Raw genomic sequence first — 27,487 nt, 5'->3', positions numbered from 1 at the left:
CGGGGCCTGCCTCTAGGCCTCCCAAGTGCTTTTCTCTCCAAGCTCTCACTTCGGCACAGCTTACCCAGGGGCAAGAATAGAAGGACAGAATGTGAGTGGGGGACCCCCCCAACACACACACCTGGTGCTGGGAACCCCCCACTGCACCAGAAGAAAGACAAGCAGATTAAAAAGGAAGTGAGTCATCTTCTGCTTGTCATTAAAATGTGGCCCGTGGGCAGTGACCAGGAACAGCCAGGCTGCCGGGGACAGAATGCACATAAGAGGGGTGAGCTGTGGGGATGAAAGACGCTGCGGGGTCTTGGCGGAAGAGCAGCGAGGCAGGACACCCTCCCTGGTGCCGTTAGATTTGCAAGGAGGACCAAGTTTGCTCTTTGTTTGCCACCACTAACAAGCCTTTCGTCTTCAAAAGCAAACTGGAAAAGATCTAGCAGTGGCTCAGCACGGTTAAATGCCTCTCCGTATGCCTCCCGCTAGCCCGGTGTTTCCTGTCGAGTCCCTGATTCCTAATGACCTCCCGGTTAATGGGATTCAGGCACCGTTTCATTGGGCGCCTCCTCTCTGGCCTCTAAGGATTCAAATTATGAATATTCCTCAACTTAGACCACGTTGTTGCTGAACTTTAGGTTGCTATGGTGACAGGCTTTTGCATGTCTTCTGTCCTTCGGTGATGCCGGCTTGCCGTGGGCTGGGACAGTTGACGATGGCTGCTCTGTGCCTAATAATTCCCGTGCAAGTAAAATGCACCTGCAGGCCCTGTCTCTGTTCAGTTGCTTGTCCCTGCTCTCATGGTGCCTTGGGAAGGGCTCTGTGGCATAGCCCTGAACTCTGCTACCTCAGGAGAGAATTGGCCACGCGACACTCACCCCAATGTGGTTGCGGCTGCCAGAACACCCCAGCACACAGTGACCACGGAGCCTCACGCCCTGGCACTTTACCTGGGAGCGCATGGGACTAGAGCTGGGGCGGGGGGGGAACGTGCCATTTTGTGAAACATTTTGAGATTCCAAAATCGGGCTTCATTCCAATGGGAGTGAAAACCCCCAAATTCCCCACAAGGGTAAATTCCAAACTTTGTGTCCATTTCTCTTCGTTCTAAATGTTTCATCTCAATTTAGAGTCTCAGAATGTTTTGCGTTGCATTATAATATATTCATCACAGGGTGACTGGCCTCTGTAAGGCAAGACAGGGCCAGCCACAGCTGTGCCATCATTAATTCGCTGCGTCCCAGCTGAGGGTGTGAGCCAAACTTAATGGACAGGTGGGCCTTAAAAAAGGACTGAGAAAGATCAGTTTGGCTTGGAACCATAAGGAGAACCATCCTGGGGGCGAGTGCTCTATCCCAGATCCAGAAAGGAGCTGGGAACAGGGCCCAGGGTGAGGGTTGAAGGGCAGAAGAATCTTTTTGTTTGTTGGGACTTTTTAGTTTGGACATTTGCTGCCCTAGAAGGGGTTACATTTGTTTGTGACTTGGCAGGGGACTAAGCCACATCTCCAGCACAGACCAGCGTGTGGCGAGCCAAAGAGACCCACCCCGGGGGAGGAAACTGAGGCAGAAAGTGCTGGTGGTGCCACGCTTGGCCACTAGGGTGTGCTATGGGGAAGCCATGCCCCACGATCGTATTTTATATTTATATACATAGTGTTTGTATAATTATATATTATATCACACAAAATAATAGATCATAGTACGTAATTATGCGAACATTGTAATATATAATACATTTTAAAAAATCAAAACAAAAAGTCATTTCAAAATAAAAAGTGGAAATGTATTGTTCAGAAAATGTCAAAATGGGACATTCCAACATTGTTGGAACTTTTTTCCATTTCTAAACAAAAGTCTGGTGAAACTGACCCAATTTCATAAAGTGGTTTAATTTAGATGGAATATAAATAAATAGGGATGCCAGAAAATGGTACAGAAAATATAAAAAATATTTTTTTTTAAATTTTCACAGAAATTTTTGGTTTTTCATCAAAGCAAAATGAAAACCTGTGTTTCAGTTTGACTTGAATTGAAAGAAGCAGTACCAGCTTTCCTTTCTTTGGTTTCATTTTTCTCCCTTCTCTCCCCTTTTTCGCCACTGGAGAAGGTGGGGACAGGGAGTGGGAGGAGGAAGAAAACAAATCCTCCAATTTTTGATTCAGTGTTGATAAACAATTTAAAAACTTTTCATCGGGTGCAAAAAGCCATTATCCGCTCCATAAACTAGCTCCTTGCTGATGAAATGCCGGCCGTGTCTCATAGCAAATACTAACTCCCCACCCTGTCTCCATCTCTCCCCTCATCCAGCCCATCTGTATGCACACTGCCCGTATCTGCTCTGTTTCTCACTGGCCCTCTCTCCTTTCAGCCTCCATAGTCCTCCAGAAGTGGTGGTGTCAGATGGAGCCGTGTCTAGAAAGGGAGGAGTGTAAGGTGCTGCCAGACTTGTCTGGATGGAGCTGCAGTACTGGCAACAAAGTCAAGACGACCAAGGTATGTGTGCAGTGCTGTTTGGAGCCATACGTTTGCCACAGAAAATGGAGTGAGCCATCTGGAGCACAGGGCATTGGCAGAGCTGAGCAGGGGCTCAGGATGGGAGGAGCTGGCAGGATTTACAGAGCAGAACTGAAGGGCTTTGGCTGAGCTGGTGTGAGGAGCTTCCACCCTTCCCTCACGTCAGTGCGTTTAGTCCCTTCTTTTCACAGCCCAGGAATGTCCCTCCATAGCGCTCTGGTGCAGGAAGAGAAGTGAGGCGCCTTGCCCAGAGTTTTTACATCTCTCTGTCTTTCGTACTGATTATGGTAGTGCCCGAGCACCAACCAAGAATGCGGCCCTGTTGTGCCCCACGCCAACCCAGCATAGCTGACAGTGCCTGGCGAGAGAGCTTACCATCTAAATAGATCTGCCGGACACAGGGGATGGCCAGGGCTGTGACACACAAGCAGAGTGAACAATGTGATGGTGGCAGACATCATTTTAGTGCCCTGGGTTTTGTTCTGAGTTTAACCCCTTTGGTGGGTTTTGTTAGGTGATTACCTGATGCCACCAAGTAGAAGCGGTGGAGGGATTTTCCTGGGGAAGATATCAGAGTGTCTCCTAGGCTAGTCCTTGGCTGACAAAGGACTGGTTTGCAGTCTGTCCTGGCATTGCAGTGAGGTGCTAGACTCCCCAAGCTGTTCTCTGGAGCAGCAGATTCCTCATCGCCTGCCTTCTGCCAGAGCAGTGTGATTCAGGCAAGGGCTTTCTTGGATGTCAGTGCTCCCCTGGCTGGAGCAATCATCTGTGACAGAGAGCTACATGATTATTATTTTCATGGCTTGCTGAATGCCCCGGAGAACAAGGTATAATTAAAATTTTATCAAACTCATTAGTAATTACATGTATGTCATGGTTAATCAGTTGCATAATTTTGTAATCATTGTTCATACAGTTGAGTATAATTATTCTTTATGCTTTAGCTTTGCTCACCCTGCACCCCCCCCCCCCCCCCCGCTGTAAAATTATCCTTCAAAAAAGTGATGCAGGGATTTATTTATTATTATTATTTTCCTCCACAAATTGCGTGTTCGTGCTAAACTGTTTTTATGAATGTCAGAGCTGCCTCCCCTGGCACAGGCATCAAATACTGATGAGCACTTGCGGCTGTATTTCCAGACCATTCTCATTTCCCCCCCGTTTATATTGCTTATTTAATTCCCCTCCCCTCTCCCCTCAATCGCGATCTTAATTGGACGTCAGCGTGATGACTCCAAGTTCTTGAAAGGGACAGTTCAGTTGTGAAGGGTGCTGGAGCTGCTGCAGTCCAGGTGTCTCCCCCAGGAGCACTGTTGATGCTCTGCCAGGGGACAAAGCCATTTACGGTACTCCTCCGAAGATGCACTTTGCTTTCATCTGCCCTTCCCTCTGGACTAGCTGCAACCTGAAGATGGAGTCTGACATTTTCCAAAGCACCCAGTGTTTTTTGGTGCTCAACTTGAGACTGCTTAAAGAGGCCTGGTCTTCAGAAAGTTCTGGGCACGCCCCCGCCACTCCACATGACTGGCAAATTACAATGCGTTGAGACTGGAAGCAGCACCCAAAGCAGAGTGTGCATAAACAATCCGCAGGGGGAAATATGCATCAAACATCCTGTTAAATAATTGCAACTATTGAATACGTTTGCATCTATTCAAGTCTGTTCAGTCACCGTTCACGAGCAGGAAAATCAGCTGGATGTGTTGGATTGCTTGCTCACAGCAGTTTGACCATTTCCATTAGCAAACAATCTCCAGAGCAAGTATTCTTCAGGGAACTCATTTGGGAAATAATTTCAAACTACAGATAAATGAGAGGCGAGTGTGATGTTGTCACAGTTCATCCCCGAGTGCGAAGAGGGAGAACTCATTCCTCTGAAGAACTTTGTCACAAATTATTTTTCAGCAGGGAGGGGATTTGCCTGTTAAAACTCTACAATTGACCCCTGCAAAATACAATATCATTAACACTGAGTGGTCAAAGCTCATGAAAAAATCATGGCATTGATTTAAAAATCATCAGAATGAAAAAATAGTAAATGCTGGGTTATTTTTATTTGCCATCTGGTTTCGGAATATTTATACGGACACATTTTCAAGCTTTTCTCTGCCACCAGGAAAGCTAGAAACTTATTTTTCTTTTTTAAATAAATGAAAGCTAAGATTTTCTCATAATCACATGACTCCAGGACCTGGGGCATTAAGGAAAACATTAAATATCACCAGACTCATGAAAAAAATTGCTGGAGTTGGCAACACTGAAAGTATGCTGCCACCCTGTAATGGGGTACCCAAGCTGCTCCACTCTGGATTCGGCCCCTTGGCACCTCTCCTCCGAGAATCAGGGACACTTCGGTCTGGTGCAACACCTGTGTTCTTTATTCGTGATCAGTTTCCCACCACCAGTTTTCAACTATATACAGGCTTTAGAACTGCTTGGCCTACCACAGGCTAGGAGGCTCCTACTCCCTCTGAGCCTGACCTCCCGTTCTTAGTCTCCACCTTTCCTTTCCTTTTCCTCCTCCTCCTTAAACACATTTTTAGAAACATTTTGATTTAGACAAAAAGGGCTGTTTTAATCAAAAACTGTTTTGATGAAAAATGTCTGAACAGTTCTACTGGTAAACTCATTCCCTCTTCCTTCCTCTCTCTGCGTCGTTTACACCAGCTCCCCTGCTCCTTTGTCTTCTCTCCAGTCCTCTTTGAATGCTTAGGTTTAACTGGTGCTGTATTCGCAGCTGGTTAGTTGAATAATAAGCACGTTTCGTCCCCTTAACTGTGGGTCTGTGCTGAGCACAAATTATCCTGTTCTGTTGAGGGTTTTTTTAATGCTTCCAGTTTGATCTTCCTGCCATTGTGCATGGATTTGCTGAATTGTTCCTGCTGAACGTGCCTGGTACTTGGCATGCACAAGTGGCCAGGAATGGAATTTAAATAGCAATATTTCAAATGCAGCTACACCTCTCATGGGTGCCTGGAGAGAAAGCTCTAGCCCTGCTATGAAATCAGTAAGAAAGGACATTGTGATGGTAAATAGGGTATAAACATCTGAAGGCTGTAAAATTATCCACGGTCGCTAGTACAACCCAACGTTTAAAAGGCTGGGAGACCATTTAAAAAAATTTTTTTTTGTCTCTCTGAATATACAGACATGCTGACATGCGCTCCCTCACACCCACGTCCCTGCAGCCTGTCTAAGGGGCTTGTGCAGGCTGCATCTTCTTTTCCAGATTGCATGGTGCAAGAGTTGCATTTAGATTTTTATTCCATTGCCACCAACAGGAATTGAATAGGCCGTGTGCCGTTCCTATGGAGTGGGGTTGTTACCCCTTGGTTACAGTTGGGGAACTGAGGCACACAGCGGAGAAGTGACTCACCTGAGGCCATGCAGTGAGTTAGAGCTGGAAATAGAGCTCAGGAATCTTGAGCCCCAGTCCCTGCTATGACCACTAGACAGCACTCCCGCTACAGAGTGACCTTTAGGAGTTGCCATTTCAGTTCAGTGCAGTGGGCCTGATTCTGCTCCTAAACTGTCTTTACACCAGTGTAAGTGCCATCTTTAGTGAAGGTACCCCCAGTGCACGCCAATGTAAATCAGGAGCGACCCATTCCCCTGCACCTTGTGTTGTCAATGAAATCTTTGCAAAGTGAGTGCAGAGGGGGACTGAAACCCTGCTAGTGTGAACTCGGGGAGATTCAGATACGACACCTGGGTCGAATGGTTCCCTGAGCTACACCCACATGGTCCTACCAGCTCCAGGAGGGCTACAGGGCTGAAGGCAGGAGCCCTTCACACCTCCCACTGTGACCACACCTTGCACCCTGCGAACAAAAACAGCCTGGGCCTGTCCCAACACTGTGTAGTCACTGGCACCAGTGTGTGGTGCTTCCAAATCAGAATGATGGTGTTTGACACCCTTCTGCCCTGGGGTCAGTGGCTACAATGGAGAATCAGGTCCTGTGGAAAATATGGGGAAACCGCCCTTGGAAAATCCCCTGCTGCTGTTTTTACCACAGGCAATGACCCCAGCCCTTCGCAGTTTAGGTTTTAAGTTTTGCCTCCTTCTCCCAACACCATGGCCCTGAGACTTTATTATTATTATCGATAGTGAGGTGAATCAAGGACTGGGACCACCTTATGCTAGGTTCTGTACAAACCCAGAACAATAAGCTGCAAAGAACTTACATCTGTGTATCAGAGACCTCAGGCAGATACAGACAGGCAGGGAAACACGAGGAAACAAAATCTTGCCTTCTTCCAAGTCCCTTCTCAGTGTTCTACACTAGGGAATGCAGGAAGCAATTAAAAGTAGGTCTGGAAAACTATACGAGTTCGTCTCAGTTTTAGGAGAAAACCCAAATCCAGTCCTGCCTCGCCAGTAGATAGGTTGCCAGGCTTTGGAGTGACGTGTTCTTCTCCTTTGTTCACAGGTCACCCGGTAGTTGCTGCGGAACTCTTTCCTGAGGGTTTCTCTGACAGGCGTCTGCGTTGCGGCAGCCAGCATTGCGAAATGGTACAATATCATGTTCATTCAGCTGCGGGAAGGTCCTGTCGCGTTCTGCGGAGCCGTGAACAGGACTTCCCGGCGATGGCAGCGACGCAGCAGTGTTGGGATAGGGTGGCTGTCCCTCTGAGCACTTTATTGTTCTGACTACACTGCATCTGACAGCGGATTCGTGCTCACTCCTTCTTGGAGCAGCACCGAGAGTTACAGAGAAGGGGACGGATGCACCCCTCTGGCCTGGAATACTGGGAAACCTCCCTTCTGGAAGTGAAAAGCCGTGCCAGCTCCTGGTTTAATGCCACCTCTGAGGTATTGAAGCAGCGATTGCTATTGAGGTGATAGTAATGGGTTCTGAATGCAGTTGCAAGACTCCCTTTCACTCCATGTTTTCCCTCTGCATCAGGGATGCACATGCCAAGAAATTCTTGAGTCACGTAGAATCTGTTGACAAATACAAAGAGAAAAAATGGCTTCCTTCCTTTCCTGCCGCATATTCAGATAGGATAAAATAATTGCCAGGAGAATCATATTTTCCCCCAAGGTCTTGAATAGGTGTCATTGTCAGGGTTTTAGAAATCAATGTCTAAGTCTTCCCCATCTTTGTTTCATTGTTTTTTTAATGAAGACTGGTTTCCAGGAAGAGTTCCTGCAGACTCGGGCCAGATTCCGATCTATCTTCCATCGGCATAAAACTGGAGTAACTCCACTGAAGTCAATGGAGATGCTCTGTCTTTGTCACAGGGTGACTGAGATCAGAATCTGGCCTACTGTATAACAGAAATGACAGTGCAGACTGAAACATCTGACGCTTTGCTGGAGACACCTGACATGAGACAGTAGACTCGCTGAGCAAAGCGAGGCTGGTTTTTCCTTGCTCATTAATTGCACTGATAGGCTGTTAGTTCCAAATCTGAGCTCTGTGATCCAAGTCACTGGAGCCAAATTACTGCTCATGTTTGCAATAGCATTTCAGAGGAATGCAGGGGGGCAAATTTCTCTCTCTTTGGTCTGTTGTGCCTGGTGCGGTTTCCATTGTTATCCAGAGAGAGATTGAAATGGCTTAGCTCCATTAATTCAAAAGAGAGAAAAACCCCTGCAATGAGCTCAAATCCCTTCCCAGGGCAAACTATTGTTCCAAATTTGCTACAATATATTGGTGGGGGTGAGAGCCCTATGTAACCCCTTTATCCCAGCTGCAAATATCACAAGGGAAAACTCTTTGGTCTGGGGGACTAATCTCCCTCCCCACTCAGAAGTCAGTGTGGAAATTGCCATTGAAGTCAGTGGAGTAAGACTGGGCTTTGGGCTCCCAAAGGAGAATTGCAGAGGTACTTAAACCCCCCTTTTGCTCCTTTGGGAGTTCCAGCTCTGATAGTCACAGAACTGTACACATTGGTTTGCTGGGGAAGGGAATAGTTAGAACCAACTTAATCCATACTGAATGCACAGGACAGTAGTAGTGAAAGTAACAGATGCCTCCTCAATGGAAACCTTGCTACTCTTCCCTAAAAAGTCTTTCAGATCCAACCCTTGCTGTGTTACACCCCTAGATGATGGTACCATTATGTTTCTCTTGACTCAGGAAGGCCCATGGATTTAACCCTTGCAAGTAAAAATACTTGTATGATCATTGGTTGCCTACAGTGCAAAGTGTAACCCAAAGGGGACATATGACTGACGCGAAAGCCTGGTGCGGAGATTACATGGATTCCAGGAATAACAGGAGGGAGTGGTGTGGGAAGTTCCAGGCAAAGAGAAAACAGCAGCATATTTCAAATGCAGCCTGGCTCTGTTCTGTTTTGCAGCAGCCTGGTGTCTATGCTACAACTGTACAACCTGCTGGAGTTGTTATTGGAACGTTTTTGTAGCGGGGTATGTAATCCCTGCCTCAGATGCGATGTAAATACCAGACTGTGAAATATTAAATTCATTTTAATCTCTGCAAAAGATCGTTTCATTTTTGAAAAGAAAAGGTGGAGGCGGAAGAGTATTTTTCAAATCAATCTACTAAAGGGCAGAAGGTTTGTGAGGCCTTTATTCTGGGGCAGACCCTACTGCTGTTGAAGTGCGTGCGTGAAGGACTGGCCAATTTGTAATGGATGTGGCTTCCTGTCATTAGGATAATAAGCAGATAAGTCACTGAAGCTTGCCCAGGGCTAGTTCATGGAGCAGGTGGTGAAGCTCGCAGGAATTTTCATTGCTGGCATATTCAAATGACAGGCAGCAGTTTCCCCTGAAAAATCAATGAGTAAATTCCATGGAGCTTGGTAAAGTATCCAGAGAGGAAAAGTGCCTGCTCCCTGCTGTGTGTGAAATGCAGGACCAGAGGTTGTCACGAGACACACTGATCTCTCGCTCTGGTCCTGTCTGCTTTAGATACTTGCACCTAACTCCTGCTATCAGGAAGGGGTGTTGCACCAAGACTGGATGCCAGAACAGACCTTTCTATGAACAGGGAAAACTTTCTATTTGCTGAAGGAAGGACTGGCTGGATGCTCCCTACCTAGATAATACTTTTGCGGTAGAATTTGTTCCAAGCAGCAGCAGCAGCAGCAGGGGAGAAGGAAACGGTCACAGAAAGAAGGTTTAGCTGCAGAGACACTGGGATCTTTACGCCTCCCTGGGAGCATGAAAACTTTTGTTTGCGAGACTCAGAGTAGATAGCTACGTAAATGGGAAGCTGAGAGGCAAAAGCATTCAGTGTGGATTTAAACATTGTGATATTAAAGCATCAAAAGTGCTTGATTGCATCTGCAATGGGTAAAGATAAATGTGGCATATTCAGGAAGGGGTTACGTGCCAAGGCTGAGGATGCTCTGGGGAGCAGAAATATTATGTGATATGGCAGCAGCAATTATATCAGTAGTAAACTATGGTTCAGAATGAAAACGAGTAGATAGCGAGAACGGAAACAGCACCTAACCTGCAGTAACTCTCAGGAGCCTTTTTACACAGTTACAAGTGTTTTCCATATTTTGCATGAGATTCTGGTGATCCTTCTGTTCAGCTAGTTAACGACCACTTCTGGGCGGTTTTGGAAGGTGCCATCTGATTCTGCATACGAGAAAGTGATTGTTGAATGATCTCTGAAAAGCCCCAAGAAACCAGGGGTTGCATGTGATTCTCTTCTGCACTTTCATTAGGCACAGTGCTGGCCATTGATAAGTCAGTGTCCTCCAAGAGTCACACTTCTGAGATGCTAGAGGATAATAATAGAAAATAACCGTGAGAAGGATGATGGTTCCAGTGGGACAAATCCTTCCTTTGCCTGCTTACCCCATTGCACTTATTTTGACTTGTCCTAGGATTGCACGGTGTAAGTGAGGGAAGGAATTGGCCTGCATTCAGAATGCTGGAAAATTGGGACCACTTACGAGAATGAGATTCCAGTGTCTTGCTGAAACACTTCGCAAATACTTTATTGCCTGAGGGAGATGCAGTGAAAAAGTTGGGCTTGTATATAATTTCATTAATATTTAAGGATGCTTCTTAAGTGAGTTAATGGCCTATTGAACAGTATGAGGTTTTGCAAATGGCTGGTATGTGAAGATGCACATAGAGGGTTCTATTGGTCTGATTTCTATTCACAGGCATGCATACGTTTTTGCATAGGTCTGATATGTGAATGGAGGCAGTGAATTAGTCACAATATTGCAAACAGAGAGTCCTTGCTTATATTCCCAGCTCTACCGTCGACTTACTGTGTGATCTTGGCTAGGGCCCTTCATCTGCCTCAGTTTCCCAATCTATAAATAATGAGCCTGATTCTCATTTACACTGAAGTCCCTCTGCCAGGGTGAAAGGACCTTGAAGTAGATGTAAGCTACAGTTACACTCATGTTAAGCCCCTTAACACTGCCAGAGTGATGCAAAGGGGTCTTATCGTCAATGAGAATTGGGGCTCTCAGTACATAACCACATAACTTTGGTAAAGCTCCTATGGATGTCAAGCACCATATAAATGCTACATATAATTGTTCCCTAGGTGGGGTTTGGCCATTAAGTGTTTGGTGGGCGAATGAAGGGTAGTCTGGTTGGTTTGCTGTGCGGAGTGGCATGTGAGGGATATAAAATGAAAGGCGAGTTGCCTTTTTCACCGAACAATACCTGATCTTTTTGATATTTCTTATCAATTTTAGTCAGCGGTCATTTTACCTGTGTAATTCTATTCTGTTTGCAGCACTGTGGTGCCTTTGTTCATCTCCATTCAGGGTTTGGAGCTGACCCTCTCATGCAGGTCTCATCAGATTGGGTCATTGCCTCTCCCTTCTTTAGGGCTGGAAATAATGATGGCACTTCATGGCTGTGGTTTGATAGGCATTAGATTGTACTGCTTTCCTTATTGTCTAATTATGTGTTGTGGATGCTGAGAGATGGGTGGTGAGTGACAGCCTTGGTCATTTAGCCTCAGTGTTGAGCTGAGGTCTAAGCATTTCCCTCCAACCATGACCTCTCTTATGTTCTGAAAGAATATCACAAAATTAATGCAAACAACACATCCCAGCCCTGCCAACTGAGAGCTCTAAATAGGGAGGAAAAAGGAGGACACATTTCTAAGCTCCGCTGGAGCAGGAGAGAATGTTGGAAGAAGCGAGTGGTGAAAACAATAGATACTTGGTTCAAAATTAAAAAAAGATTGAAAAGATTGCCCCCCTAGACAGGGGCCCATTTGGCATGAATGGGACTTGCTGTCACACAACTGCTGAGAGAGAAAGCAGCCAGGGCTGGGGGAGATGCCCCGCTGTCAGTGATATACCACTCCGGTCAGGTGATTAATGCAATTGCTGTGGTCACATGGCCAGTAAAGGTTCCTGCCTATAAGGCAGAGGTCAAGATTGTTCAGTTACATTGATCCAAAACTAACAGCGCCTGCCATGTTTGATGCCTGAGCTGGAAACTGGATTTCTGCCAAGCCTCGCGAACATTTTGGAGTGAAGTATGCAGAAACTCCGGTGCAGACCTAGGGTCCTGTGGCTGTTATCAATTGCACTGGCCAAAGGGAAGCATTAAACGCTTCCTGCAAGCTGACATCCAGCTGTGAGTCTGACAGTGTAATCACAAGCTGTTGGTCAGATTTGTATTTCTTGCTGAATAGGAAAAGCAAGGAAGCACCGAATGTGCTTCATCACTTTCAAGCAGATGTGGCTGACAGCTGGACTGTGACCTCCCTGGGCACCTATCTCGTCCAGATGTGTCCATGACCAACTAGCCCCCTCTTTCCCACTGCCTGCTGCTAACTCCAGTCTCTGACAATGCATCCTTAGTAGTTATTCATTCTGCTCTTAGATGAAGTGTCCCCATTCTGCTAAGTCATGGGAGGGGCTCAGTCACAGTGATAATGAGGGACGCATAAGTACCTGGCTGGACCGATGGACAGATACCATGCTATGTAGCTCCTCTGTTATTTGGACCTTCTCAGCCTGCCCAAAGCCTGAAGTTTCCTCTTTCGTGAGTAGCCCCTAGATACTACTAAGATGATAGACAAATAGATAGGCAGACAGCTAATAATACTGTCCCTCAGCTCTATGCAGTGCTGTGTAGTTAACTACAAGCGCCTCTTTGAGATGGGACTTTGAAACCTGTCTGTGCTGTACGGACACCAGTTGCTTTTTGTAGGTTTTGCCTCAGTGTCTTTGATCCAGTTTCCCGTCCTATTCCCCCGTCATGGCCCTGCCTCCTTCCTAGAGGTGGCTGCATTTCTGTGCCATGCCCTGCATGCAGTTCGGGGTCCTTTGGGGTGAACGCTGGGACAGAACGATCATCTGTTTTGGTAGAGCTTCTCTTTAACAGAAGGAATTGTTTACAATGTTCATTTTAAAAAAAAGATAATTTACCCCTTTCTATCATTCTGTAACCAGATTATTAATTCTATGACAGGTTATGAGATACGTTTAACAAGAAAGCTGCTCCATAAAATAGAGCTGTTTATTGTCATGCTGATAAGCTTTCTGCCATTTATTTGCCTAAGACGCCTCTGATGTATTCGCGTTTCACTCTGATGAATGCAGTCAAAAGAGCCATTGCTAATTCTCTAGCTCCACACATCCTGTGCACTCACACCCCCCCCCCCCGCCTCCCCACCCCCCGGCTCTCTGGCATCCCTGAGTTATGCTTGCATTGCCCGTGGATGGCAGAAACTTCTTTGTATACAGAGACATGGCTGTTTGGTGAAAGAGAAACCCTGAAGCCATTATTAGTGGTTGCAATGCATAAAAATGAATTGTAGTGTCATCAGAGAACGAGGATTTATAACCATTTTCCCATGGTATTCAAATACGTGGCTGGCTTTTTAGTCCTTTGAGCTTCCCGCATGGGACTTAGGGTTTCTTTTAGCTCTTTAAGTGAGTGGTTGAGAGGGAAGAATATGTTGTGAATGAACCTAGGGAGTTGATTTCTGTCCATCGGCTTTAGGAGCTACAGAGGATGGCAGGATTTATACAATTCCCTTGTTCGCGTTTAATACACGTATTCAGCAGACGCTTCTCTCCATCCTGCACTAAACTCTCCTCCGGTGGCACTGTACTTGCAAACAGGGACAGGCTGAACGTCAGGGGGGCTCCCCAGCAATGGGCTCCATTAGCCTTTGAAATAGTCTCTCAAGGGAAGTGGTGGGAGACGCATTGCCTGAGGCGTTTTCAATTAGGCTGGACAAAGCCCTGGAGAACAATACAGCACAATTCTGCCTTGTCATCAGGGGTTCTACAAGATGGGACTGTAAAAATGGCATTGTGGGGGTCCTCGTTTATTGTCTGTCTATGATTCCAGATCAAATATAGTCAATGTAACAAGTAAAAAGGTATTTTTCTTTAGCTGCCAGCCCTGCAAATGGAAAATGAAGCTGGATTCTTGCCTTCTCATGCATTATGACTAGTAATAAAGGCTGTGCAACCAGTTGTCTTCAGTGGGTGTGTCATGGACTTGAATTTAGTCCGCAGTTCTGTGCTGCACAAGCAGGAACAGACTCCAGTCCCCTGCAGCTGTACTGGCTCTGCGGGGCTAGCAGAAGTAAGTAGCTGTAAAAAAATCTAGCAGACTCCAAACCTACACTGGGAGCAGGTGTCATGAGAAAGAGCCAGTTTTGCTTAATAGAACCTCACTGTACTAGTTCTAGCATTTGTAATTCAGCGGCCCAAAAACACAAACAAAACTCCAGTAAGAATTGCTCATAGAGCCCTTTATAGCTGAGGGAGTTTCCCCTCTGGAGCACCAAGACTCACGCCAGCCTCAGCATATGGCACAAACTCACCATCAGGCCATAAGTAAAAACAGCCGAGGCCCTTGAGACAGCTGAGATCGCATGCACGGACATGGAACTTGGGAAGAGACTAATAAAGGTCCCCAGTGATCTTCCTGTGGTGAAACCAGACAAGGGAGAGGCACAGCCCATGGCCAGTGAAAACGTCCTGCTACTATGCCATAACTAAAATCAAACAGTCCCAGGCCAGTTCCGAACAAAGCTAATCCCCCTAGTTGTACATGTGGGGAAAGCAGTAACTATCCTGCAGCTCTCTCTGCTGTATGCACAAGGACAAGGAGTTTTTACACCAGCGTACTTGCAGTCATTAGGCAGAAGCTACTGTAATTGGCCCTTTTCCTTTTGCTTCCCAAGTGGTCTTCCCTTTGCACCCCACATCACCAACCCCCCTTCCCTACTCCCTCCCCCCCATCGCCCGACAACTACAAAGCGAGCCGGGTCTTTGTGAATCTCTGATGGAAGCAAACAAGGGTGGCTGGCTGATGAGCTCCAAGCAGAGAAAGAATCATAGAATCATAGAATCATAGAATATCAGGGTTGGAAGGGACCCCTGAAGGTCATCTAGTCCAACCCCCTGCTCGAAGCAGGACCAATTCCCATTTAAATCATCCCAGCCAGGGCTTTGTCAAGCCTGACCTTAAAAACTTCCAAGGAAGGAGATTCCACCACCTCCCTAGGCAACGCATTCCAGTGTTTCACCACCCTCTTAGTGAAAAAGTTTTTCCTAATATCCAATCTAAACCTCCCCCACTGCAACTTGAGGCCATTACTCCTCGTTCTGTCATCTGCTACCATTGAGAACAGTCTAGAGCCATCCTCTTTGGATCCCCCTTTCAGGTAGTTGAAAGCAGCTATCAAATCCCCCCTCATTCTTCTCTTCTGCAGGCTAAACAATCCCAGCTCCCTCAGCCTCTCCTCATAAGTCATGTGTTCTAGACCCCTAATCATTTTTGTTGCCCTTCGCTGGACTCTCTCCAATTTATCCACATCCTTCTTGTAGTGTGGGGCCCAAAACTGGACACAGTACTCCAGATGAGGCCTCACCAATGTCGAATAGAGGGGGACGATCACGTCCCTCGATCTGCTCGCTATGCCCCTACTTATACATCCCAAAATGCCATTGGCCTTCTTGGCAACAAGGGCACACTGCTGACTCATATCCAGCTTCTCGTCCACTGTCACCCCTAGGTCCTTTTCCGCAGAACTGCTGCCTAGCCATTCGGTCCCTAGTCTGTAGCGGTGCATTGGATTCTTCCGTCCTAAGTGCAGGACCCTGCACTTATCCTTATTGAACCTCATCAGATTTCTTTTGGCCCAATCCTCCAATTTGTCTAGGTCCTTCTGTATCCTATCCCTCCCGTCCAGCGTATCTACCACTCCTCCCAGTTTAGTATCGAGGGCCAAAGAATCAGGACAGTTGGAGAGGGGGAGAGCAGGCAGTAATCACTGCAATACCCAGGATATAGCGCCCGGTCCGAAGCACGCTGAAGTCAGCAGACAGACTCCTCTTGACCTAAATAGGCTGTGGATCAGCCCTTCCTTCTTTCATGTCTCTAATGGAGCCAGGATCTCCCAGCAAGCCAGCCAGTGCGCTGACATCAGCATGAACACAGCCTTCACCAGGAGGTGGCTATTTTAGTTCACTATCCCACATTACCAAGTGACAGATTCCAGAGGCTTTGGATCTGCCCAGGTTTCCCCTTCCAAAAGAAACGTTCACTCTCCCTGCCACACCCACACCTCTCCATGGCCCTGGCTCCTTCACCTCTCCCAGTCCAGCTGCACCTTTCACGCATTCCTATCTTGACCCGAGGCGTGACCCGGCTCCCAGGGTGTCAATGACAAAATGCCCCCCTGGGTTCAGAGGGAGCCCCGTTAAGCCCCACATGGCTACTGCGTTGTTCCCTTCTGTGAGGAGCCCCTTGTGGAGTAGGGTTTTCACTGACTCACTTGTGACACTGAATAATTTAGACCCCACAAAGAGTGTTTGTGCTCTGAACAGGAAGCAGAACATGGGAATTCACATACCAAAGCTTGTTTTGTGACATTTCTAACCCAGTTCTGCAGAGTGCAGAAGTTTTGATAGTTCAGATAGACTTTAGATGAAAACAATGCTTCGGAACATAGGGAAATGAGAATTGCCCTTCCCTGTCAAACCACTGTCCCACCTGCTCCAGAATCCCCTCTCTGGAGAAGCCAGTCCTAGATGTCTCAAAGAAAAGCGTAAAACTCCCAAGTGGACAATTAGGTAAGAACATAGCGATGGAGAAGTTGCTTCCTGACCCCTAGCAGTTAGTGGTTTGTGTGCATCCTGAAGCATGAGAATGTCCGTCCATGATACATTCTAAACTAGCTAATGCAACTGCGGAAGCTCTCAATAAAATCTTGTGGCAGTCAGTTACACAGGCTAATGTTTCATTTAAAAGGCATATTCTTTCATGTAAGCAAACCAGAACTGCACAGTGTTGGGTTCACCCAATGTTACATACAGCAGGCTGAACCTAATCTTGATTTCACTGAAGTAACACCAAGGATGAAGTTGTCCCAGTCTCTCTGTTTTCCAGCTTTGGGATGTTAAGATTCGACAGAGACAATGTCCTATTCCGGTTTGGTTGATAGGTCGCTGCATATTAGGGGCTCTCTATAACGCTTTTTTGGGTGATTTTCAAGACCCACCCACCGCTTTTAACACTTTGTAATACTGAAACAAAAAAAAACAAACAAAATTAAGGACCCTGCCAATACATTGTATAATTTATGGACATAGGCTGCTCACATTATAACAGTGTTTGTTCTACTTAAAGGTCCTTCTTCCAAGCTCATCACTGTAGTATCCAACAGCATTGTCTTGCCTTCAGTCAGCCTTGTTATGAATCATGTTTATTACAGCAGTGCCTCAGGCCATCCAAGAATGGGGCCCCACTGCGCTAGGTGCCCTACGAACTCAGAGTTGTAGCTGGTCTGTGCCCCAAACAGTTTCATAGGCCAGACAGCCCCAGGGTGGGGGAAAGCTATCTGTTATTGGACCAACTTGGGCTTGGCAATTAGGTTGCAAAGGAAGGGCAGCAGAGTGCTCTGTTCTGGCAGGAGCATTGTAGAACAGCACATTGGGACAGGAGCCGGTCAACGTGACACATTCACACATGCTGAGCACAGCAGGAGCTGCCGATTTTGGGGGCCCACCGTGAGACACATTGCTGAGACGCCGGCCTCTAGCTGAGGGCAGTGAGCACAGTGAGTGCACAGTGCCTCTGGAAAATCAAAGCCCAGGAGTCTCAGACTGAACTCCCCTGAACAGAGGCACCTGAGCCCATTAGCCACATCTCTCATTTCTGGCCTTAGTATGTATGAAAGGGGGGAAGGGCTTCTACTGCCACTGTACCAATAAAAACATTAATGAACAGTTCTAATCCCTAGTTCTCATCTAGCGCTCGTCAGGAGGTTGACTTTAAAGTACATTATGAAGGAGGTCACTATCTTTATCCCCATTTGACAAATAAGGAAACTGAGGCAAGGGGAAGTGAAGTGACTTGTCCAAGGTCAGCGAGCAGGTCAGTGGCAGAGCCAGGAATAGAACCCAGGTGTCCTGAGTCCCAGACCAGGGCACTCTCCACTAGGCCTCACAGCTGAAAACAAAATGTGCCCCTTGCGACCCCAGTGGTGCAGCCATAATTCCTGCATAGCTGAGCAGCCCATTGGTTTCCTTAGGATGACTCACTGTTAGAGCAAAGCCCGTGTTGGCGGGGTAGAGCCTATCCCTGGAACCACGGGGACCAGAGCCCGAGTTGGCCATTTGGATGGTGTGTGCAGTTGAAGCGGGACAGCTCTTACAAGGCTCAGGATAACAGTTCCTTTTACTCCTTGTTCCACCTACGTGTGCCTGTCTCTTTTGATGTGTCAGAACGACCCAGATGCCCCACTGCCCCAGAGGAAGGGCCCGAGGATGGTGGGAATTACGTAGAACAGCTTACGAGGATTTAACGTTTAAATAAATTCCCCTTTAATCTTGTCTGAGGAAGCAGGAGCCGTCACTTTGCTCCAGTCCCCTGGGTATTTTACTGTTTGAAGCCCCAGGTATTGCTGAGTCCCTGATTCATTCTGGCATGGAACGGCCAAGACCTCCATGGCTCCTGAATGGCATTGCTGCCACCCTGCAGATGTATCCCAAAGCTGGGCTGCCTCACCTCTTAAAGACGGGCCTCAACAGTCACCGCTCTGGGCAACGTGGAACCAGATGGGGGAGCAGTGGAGACGGGACGCAAGCCCGTCCGTCGTGCACCCAGGCACGGAAATGAGCATGCGCCGGGGCCTGGCTGGCTGAAACAAACAGCTGTGGGCGCGATCTAGTCTGGCTTGCCTATTGATAGCTTGTTTACAAGTATACATAATTTATCTGGATGCTTTTCAGACAGACTTTCATGGGGGAAGAGAGTGGTGCTGGACGGGGAGGGCAGGCAGGGAGTGGATTGAGCATAGAAATGCTTCTTGTGGGCCTCCTGGCTCACTGCCACTGAAATAAACAGGGGAAATCCTGGCCCCACTGAAGTCAGTGGCAACATTTCTAACAGAACCAGGATTGCACCCACTCTGTGTGTGATGTGAAAAGGTTCAAGGTTCAGCAGCGCCCCAAGAGCAGTGAAAGGGGGCCACAGGGAAGTTCCCAGATCTGAACAATCACAGCCCCTGTTCTGGGGAGTTTGTGGCATCTTAAATCAGGGAGGCATCAGGATCCGTGTCTCTCCCTGTGTGCAGCCATCCGCGGGACCGGGAACACGTGCCCAGCCCAGCAGGCGTGGACCAGCCCCTGCACTATCTGTACGATGATCAGCAGGGGCAGGGAAGCAGCTGTGACGGGCTGTGATCTCCATGGGCACAGCATCAGGCAGGAAAGGGTTAAAGGGCGTGGCGCGCACACAGCTGGTCCCAATAGCCTATCTGGGCCCTTTATAAAAGGAGGAGGATGGCAGGCTGTCTCCCTACATTGTGGGAGGGGAGAGGTCATGCTGGAGGGTGGCCTGGCCTGTCATGTCACAAGGGGCCCTGATGTCTCTCTGAAAGGGGTTGGGGTGTTTCTCTGGGCGGTTATTGTGCCGGGGGAAAGAAGGAGGGTTTTGGTGACTAGGCTGTTGATCGTTACACTCAAGGGGAGGCTCAGAGTGGGTTTGCTTTGCTGGGTGTTTGCTCACAGCTCTGAGGAAGGAGGGTTATGTGGGGGCTGTTTGATGGGCTGGGCACAAATGCAACAGGAGGGGGAGATGCATTTGCCCTTCACTGGCCCCCAATCTTCCCTGTAAAGGTGCTTTCCCTTCTCTCTGCTGTGTGAACGGTTCCAGGGTACAGAATTTCCCCAGCATCTCTCCAGAGCCCCTCTGTTCCCCTGGGGTTCCCGGGCATCTAAGGAGCTATTTTTGCCCTACCCTCTTTACACCTCTTCCTGTCCTCATTCTGCTGCCCATTCATACACACAGGCTGCCTGTCGTAGGACTCCGGAGGATCCTCAAGTCTAGGCCAAGTACGAGCTCAAACCTAAATGTCAGTTTAGTTCTTCCAATCTGGCAGGGAAGTAGGGGGGCATGTTCGGGGGAGGTCCAGGGTTCTGAAGGACTTGGCTCCTGGTTAGGCCCATAGCTGACATGGCCAGACATTCAAAAGAGCTCAGCAGCTCCCCTGAGAGAACCTGATGGGAGCAGTTGTGGACTGTTCTCTAGTGATGTTCTCTTGTGCCCCTGATCACATGAATCACAGTAGCTGGATGCAGCCTTCATGTTTGAACTTTGACTCCATGTTTTGTCAGATTCAATTTTTGATGTAACCCCACCCCCCCAGAATCTTTAATAACACTCGATTTTCCAAAGGGGGAACAGAATTTTCAAAATGTTGAGGGGTTTTGGGGGAGTTGCCTGTATCGTTTTTGCAGTGATAAACACAGCTGTGTTTAGTGGGAGCTACAGCTCTCCACTGTCCTGTCAGGAAGCTGGGGCTAGTTTCCCCATGCACAGGATGGGATCGGCCCAATAATGCAGTACAAAATCAATTTCCAACTCAGTTTGCTGTGGAGTTGGCAATTATGAAATGACACACACCAAAGAGTGTTATTTCAGCTCTTTCCTTCAGAGCTTGCCCCATGGACGGGAAAGCAGGCTGGGACAAGGAGGGGAGTAACAGCAGTACGTATGAATGGGGTGCATGCCTCTCTGTGTGTGTTCATTTGGGGTTACCTGCTCTGGAGTGAGATTGACAGGGAGTGTTTGAGGAACCAAGGAGGAAGGAGAAAACAAGGGCCTAGATAAGGAGCATCCCAATGAACAGCCTGCAGCCAGGTTTAGAGCAGTGAAGTGGGGATTCTTTGGCCGTAATCTTGCTGCTATAGTTACTGTGCCAAGGCAAAGAAGAGAGAGATCCAAGGGAACACTAAATCATTCGAGAACTCCCAGGCCTAGCCAAGGCTAGAGCTCGAGTGCGTGGCCAGCAGCTGTCTAGGCGCGCCAGTGGAAGCCAATAGGCTGGCCAGGGACCAAGCAGGCTGTGAGCAGGACAGTCTGCTACGCCCAGCTGAAGAGGGGGATTAGCTGGGTTGAGGGGAACTGACGAAAGCCTGCAAGGAAGAAGGTGTAAGACAGACCAAAGCGTAGAGCCTGGTGCCTGATTTTACCCTTTACTCACTGCAGTTTGGGGAATTAATAAATAAAGCTTTATTTGGAAGACATCGTTTTTGAGTCATTGTAATCAGCTGGCTCGGCATACTTCCCAGGAGTGAAAGAGCTGACAGGCGCCAAATACGATCATCTCAAATCTATCGGGGCGGCCCTGGGGACAAGTCCAACGTGTCTGAGGGAGATAATTGCATGCTCTGTGACAGCCAAGCTGTAGAGTGGGGAGCTGTCTCCGCTGCTCTGAAGGCATTGTTTCTGCTGCCACCACCCTTCGCACCACATTCTGTCTGAGAGACGCGGCCGTCACCTCTGCTTCCGTGTGTCAGGCACCGGGCTCCTGCTCTGGAAACCTGCTAAAGCCACAATCTGAGCACTGTGATAGTGACTGGTCTGACCACATCCTCCTGCAGAGGTATTGCTAAATCCTCTGAGCTAATGCCCCTTGATCTCCTGAGAGGGCTGCAAACCACTTCCCCGGAAACCAGGGAATGAACACAATCAGTGGGTGCCTGGTGGAAATTCCCACCCCGGGGGTGAGGGAGGGAACAATGGCAGGCACAATTGCTTATCTCAGACCTCCAGCTTCAGGCCCCAACCCTGTGATATTGCGCCTCCTTTGTAAATAACAGGAAACGTGTGCTAACTACATATGCTAACCCATCTGCTCCACCTTGCGTTTAGCCGTGATGCTGGCAGTACTTTTCTCAGACCGGAAGCAGAGCTCTGTGTGGCTTGAAAGCTTGTCTCTCTCACCAACAGAAGTTGGTCCAATAAAAACTGTGACCACCTAGCTCATCTGTAATATCTATTCCTTACACAGTGCTTTTCAGCTGTAGATCTTGAACAAGTTTATGAACTGGTCAGGATCATCACCCCCATTTTACAGATGGGAAAACTGAGGCCCAGAGTGGGGAAGTGACTTGCCTATGGTCACCCAGCAGGCCAGTGCCCTCGAGGGGACTGCGTGCTTTATCAAACACAACAAACTGCTCTTCCAATTCTTCGTTTCCCCCCCGTTCAAAAAAACCCCAAAGTCTCTGACAAACACTCGATTCAGCAGACTGGGCTGCCCAGGCAGCTGCTTCCAGCTTGGCTGTTTCATCTCGGGAAGCAGATGAGAGTGTGCAGGTCTCCTGCAGTGAGTGGGTTGAGATGATTCACGAGGTTTTTTGTTTAATGAATTTTTAATACAGTAAAACATAGCGTTGTTTGCAGATTAGGCACCGAACAAGCTCGGCGAGTCTTTTCGGGAATTATAGGTTCCTGCTGCATGGGGGTGCCTGCCACGTGCTCACTGAGCTGCTGTCTGTCACTATTTCTGCTTTTGTTCAGTTATCTCCAAATGCAAGCAAGCAGCTTCTTTCATGTGGGGAAGGATTGATTATTCATTGCTATAATTGTGCAAATGTCTTCAGCTTCTCTGATGTCCCAGAAGCAAAAAAAGTGCAGGGAAGCTCTGCCTCTGATTTCAGCAACTTTTCCAGAGGCCTCAGCTGCTGACGTGAATGGGGATTCTAGCTAGGACTCCCGATCGAATGCGTGTCCCCCTGCCTGGGCCTTTACCCTCAATGGGAGGATGCACAAGCACAAAACCTGTGCCCTGACTCCTTCACCCTTGCTCCCAGAGCCCTTTAAGCACTGCTGAGCCGATCAGGGGTATGCCTGGGTAGCATCATTCGCACCCAGGTGGATGAGCAGTGTGGGGGTAGCGATCAGAGGGACACAGGCGCCTCAGCAACCTTGCCGTGATGTTTCAGATGTGGCTCCCGGCAGGCAGCATGTCAGCCAACACATCAGGCCAGGTCAGCCGGTGGATGTGTCCATCCTACTCAAAGGAAATCCCCAACCACTGGCACCCTGTGCTGCATCCTGCTGGATGTGGTGCCTGCTTTCGGGGAAAGGGCAAACACGGCACACCCCTAGACTACGTGGTTCTGCTGCTCTGGAGAGGACAGACAGAGGAAGTGGCTCATGGCATCCCGCAGTGCTTTGTGTTTTGTCTGTTTCAGTGCTCGCTACTTTTAGACTTGATACAGAAGGCTTAAAAAATGAAACTCTGCAGCTCTTCATACTCTGTCCTTGATGGCTGCTTGGGGGGGGTGAAAGAAAACCCCTTTTCCATTTGCTGCCTATTCTGCCCTTTGACACTGCTAATGGAGTTGGGAGCTTTAATTGATTCTCCTCACTGGGCCAGGCACTGATGTTCTCATCTGCACGAGCATGGATAGTGCCCTCAGATCCGCTCCCACCACTTCCCTGGCATTATTATTCTCAGCTGCAGCTGCCAATGTCAAGGCAGCCTGGGTGCTGACGAACTCTGCGCAGAGCAGTTCGGCTAGAGACGAGCTAGAAATGGCTGGAGCTGGGAAATGGGGGATGCAGCAATGGGAAGTGGCATGGAAAAGACTTGTCAAGGCTGCCTTGCCTGCAGTCATATCCTATGCGAAACCCAGACGCTGCTCTGCCCTGAGGTCCTGGGTGGTCCCTTTCCCTTGAGCCCTACCCCCTGTGACCAGTAGATCACACATACAGGTGCATGTAGACGTGTGCATACTTGTGGACAATAACTGTGTGTGTTTGTAAGCTGTGAAAGGCTTTAGTTTTTCACGGACATAGGGAGGGGCCTATACAACTCATTCCTTCCATTTTCTGTTTGTCAGAACTTTCACCAGAATGAACCTGTTTCAACCAGCGTACAGAGCATATGCCCCTCCAGCCAGGATTGCTTGCAACCACTTTGCTGTACCATTACAATGATCAGCTAGTTAACAGACTGTATCTTAATACTGATTCCCTCACTATTAAAAAAAGAATTAAAATAAATGTGGGGGTTACTTTAAAAAAACCCCTCTTTATGCAGCAAGGAAAGCGTCATGCCTGCATGGTGAAGCTTTTCTTTGGGCTTTGTTCAGGACAGCAAAGGCTAATTCGATTTGGTATTTCAGAACACTGAGCTGTTGCTTTTTGTGTATTACTGTCTCCAGGATACATTTTCCTGCAAGACGATCATTTCACATCCCTGTTGACTTGTTTTTGGTGATTATAGATATGCTAGGAACAAGCTTTATAGATCTGATTGCATACCTCTCCCTTCCTCCTTTGTACAATACCTGTCAGTTTAGATTGTGACCTATTCAGGGCAGTGACTGTGTGTTTGTGCAGCTCCTAGCACGGTGGGACGCTGCTCCTGATTATGGCTTCTGGGTGCTACTTCAGTATACGTTTATTAATTACGATGATTAATAAACAACACTCACATTTTCATCCTTCTCTGGCTGCAAGTATCGCAGCTTGGCTAAACTAATAATTCCAGTGAGCCACTCTACAGCAGTGTTAAGCTCAACATGCAGAAGGATATAAAAACATGGTGTTGTCTACATAATAACCGCCCTTAATGCTTATTTTTCACTTTCTGCAATCTGATGTTTAGTAAAGAAATGGCCCCTTGGTATCTCTGCTGAGCGCCGACCTTGCCAGGTCTCTAATCTGTACACCCATCAAGGTAATACATATAAATATAGAAAATCACTGACTCTCTCCTTGGAGTGTAACCGATTTCAAATGAAACCGCTCCAATAGCTGCTTCTCTCTTACAAGTGGAACCCACCAGGGTTTCGTGCCCCCTCTCCTCTCCACTCTTTTCAGTGTTTTCAGGAGGCACACATTAAAACCTGAGCTCTTTTCCTTTGGCAAAACACAGAGAATAGGTTTATTTTTAACAGCAAAATTAAATGGAAAAAGAACAGCCAAGTGAATTCTGCATTGTTCAGTGTCCAATTCTCTAACGGCAAGGAATTATAGCCTGTATGTCCTGTGGGAACCAATCTTTTCCATCTCTGATTCCTGTGCTTGACTCTGTGATTTTTCACCACTTCTTAGGAAACTTTTGAAGTCATTCCTGGAAGGATTGGGTCCTGCTTTGAGCAGGGGATTGGACTAGATGACCTCCTGAGGTCCCTGCCAACCCTATGATTCTGTGATTTTCCCCTTGAGTTTGGCATCATCCATCCAATCCGTAATCGACTGCCAGCATACCCACTGCATTCTCCTCTCAAAGCCAAGCATGCCCCAAGGCTGCAAGCCTCACAGCTGATCTTGCAGGGAACAATCAGGTGATAACGTGTTCATATAAGAACTTCAGGGTGGCATCCAGTTCAGCAAAGCCGCACGCGGTTTCTGCCTCATCAGTCACCTTTATGGCTCATCTAATGAACAGACTTGCTGCAGAGCAGTGATGGTCCTGGCATGTTTCAAAGTGCACACAAGTCCAGTCCCCAGCTGGGCAGAATCCACTGGTAGGACGGAGGTTACCCCAGTGTCTGCCCAACATGTGCAGTTTGCTCCTTGACCCTTGGCCAAACTACTGCAGCAATAATAAAAATGTGTTTTTTCTCTTCTCCTTTCCTGTAAGCCACACACAGAGCCCCATTCCCCAGGCTCTCCTGATGGGCAGAACTTCCCCGCTCACTAGCAGTTACAGCAGCATTTTAAAGACTTGAGCTCACAGCCGCTAGGTTACAATGTGACCAAAGCACTGCTAAGCCTTGGTCTTAACACATTTGGGCATTAACTGATGTGGGAACTTGCACAGCCAAGATTTATGTGTCACTGGAGGAGCTTTTAGTCACAGGGAACTGTCACAGTTAAGATGCTTTCAATATCATCTCCTAGGGTGTTGTAATTATACCCCATTCAATTAGTCCTCGGAAAAAGCCTTTTGTATGGAGGGTTATTAGAGAATGAATTAAAAGACAAGGATTCCATTTGACTTCACAATAATACAGGCATAATGTATAAAATATCCAAAAATTACAGCTGACTAAATTTAGAGCTCTGCCAGGAGGTGAAATGAAAGGTAAAATGAAAACTCTTTGAGCAGACGCAACATCCAGAACAAGAGGGGTATTATCCAAGAAATAAGATGGAAACATAATTAACCATCCAGCATTATGCTGAAAGATGTAAAATTTGAAATGGGAGACAAAATTAGGTGAAATTGTTCAGTCGGCTCCAGTTTATTTCTGCTTTGTAAATCACAGCTACCTGTCAGGAATAATAGAGAGCCCTTCCGAGACTGGGAGCGCACCTCGCGAGGATGCTGCCACCTCATGTCACTGCCCATTCAGAGCAGACATCGGAAGACTGGTGCAAAATTCACCCTTTCTCCTGGCGGTGATCTTAAAGTTGTTGTCCAAAGGCCCCAAACTGCTTTGCACTTGCCCATAATGTGAACTGTGCATCCGAGTGAGGGCAAGCTTTGGGAGAGAAGCAAATGGTGAAAGCACAGGGGTGAATCAGGGCTGGGGTTAGGGTTTGCCTCTTTCAGTGGGGCTGAGATCATGTTACACGAGCTTTCCACCATCTTGGCTCTGAATTGGACCCAGAGACAAGGGCCCCAAGCTGCAGGGGCAGAATCAGATCCAAGGATTTGACAGTGTCCCCAGTGGAATTCACACTCTGGTCTGGGCCCCTCAGGAGACTGGCTTCCCTACTGCTGTGCTGTCTTTGTGCTCCTCGTCCTGCTCTCCTTTCCCTCCCATGAGGCCTCTAGTGTCCTCCCGCTCCACCACCTTCCACTAAACCCATTTGGTGACCTCAGCTCTTGTAAGGCAGCCTCTGACTGGTCTTCCTGGCACTGGGGGCCAGCCCTGGACAGGCCCGTGTCTTCCAGATGTTTTTTCTGGGCATTGCACATAATACATTCCTGAAGGAGGAGGCAATACGCATAGCTGCTGGCATTTAAGCTTCCTGTTTAAGACACAGGAGGTAGGACTTCTGGGTTCGATTCGTAGCTCTTGTCATCGACTGAGAAAAGCTGCTCCCGCCCTCCCCCCGTGCCTCCATTCCCCTCTCTGACATGGAGACAGTACTGGCCCCCCGAGGATGGGGGTTAATTCATTAGTGCATGCAGTGTGCTTTGAGATCCTTGGGTGGAAGGCACTGGGGAAGGATGAATAATGAGATCTGTATCTTCAGCGCGAGTGAGGCAGATGAAAACAACGCACGTGATTTTGTGCTGGATGCCATCCACATGGCTCCCCACAGTTGCTGGCCTTTTCTTGGCGTTTGGCCTCTTGTTCAGTGAAGGGTTCCAGTAGACGGTTCTTTATGTTGTCAATCAACGAAATCCAAATGGGCTTCGATGATTGCAGCACCCTGTGAAATACCCGCCGTTGAACACAGGGCACCGGGGCTACAGCTACTGGGCTGTGTGTAAAATGCTCCAGCGTGGGGACACTAAATATCCTTGGCTGCTAGGGAACGCTGCCGATAGTTTGTATTACATATTGCCTTCCCTCCCCACTCCTCCCCACATCTCCCTAGGGTGCTTCAGCACTTCCTGGATCCCTCCTGACAGCTGGGAGGAGAGCATAAATGCGAAGCTGTCCCTGGCCATACGGATCAATACCTAGCTAAGTGAAACGAGAGGGCTCAGCGACAGAAGATTACTGCTGGCCCGGTGCCTTCTACTACACTGCTCAGGCACCTAGGGGTGGACAAGGACTTATGCAGCAGGTGCCAGCTGGCAGATTCAATTAGCTGGTTATGTCTATAAAGGAAACAAAATCAG

General features: G+C 47.9%; 1 protein-coding gene across 1 annotated transcript in view; it reads left to right on the top strand.

Annotated features, from left to right (window-relative positions):
* The window catches only part of TAFA3 (TAFA chemokine like family member 3), a 74,430-nt gene that overhangs the window by 30,501 nt on the left and 16,442 nt on the right, over positions 1–27,487 (top strand). The window contains exon 4 of the mRNA XM_077839560.1: positions 2,359–2,483. Within this exon, the coding sequence (XP_077695686.1) occupies positions 2,359–2,483 (125 nt within the window). The remainder of the gene's footprint in view (positions 1–2,358; positions 2,484–27,487) is intronic.

Source organism: Eretmochelys imbricata, chromosome 21, assembly GCF_965152235.1.
Source record: "Eretmochelys imbricata isolate rEreImb1 chromosome 21, rEreImb1.hap1, whole genome shotgun sequence".
NCBI lineage: Eukaryota > Metazoa > Chordata > Testudines > Cheloniidae > Eretmochelys > Eretmochelys imbricata.
Note: the sequence above shows the minus strand (reverse complement) of the source record. Positions and strands in the feature narration are given on the sequence as shown.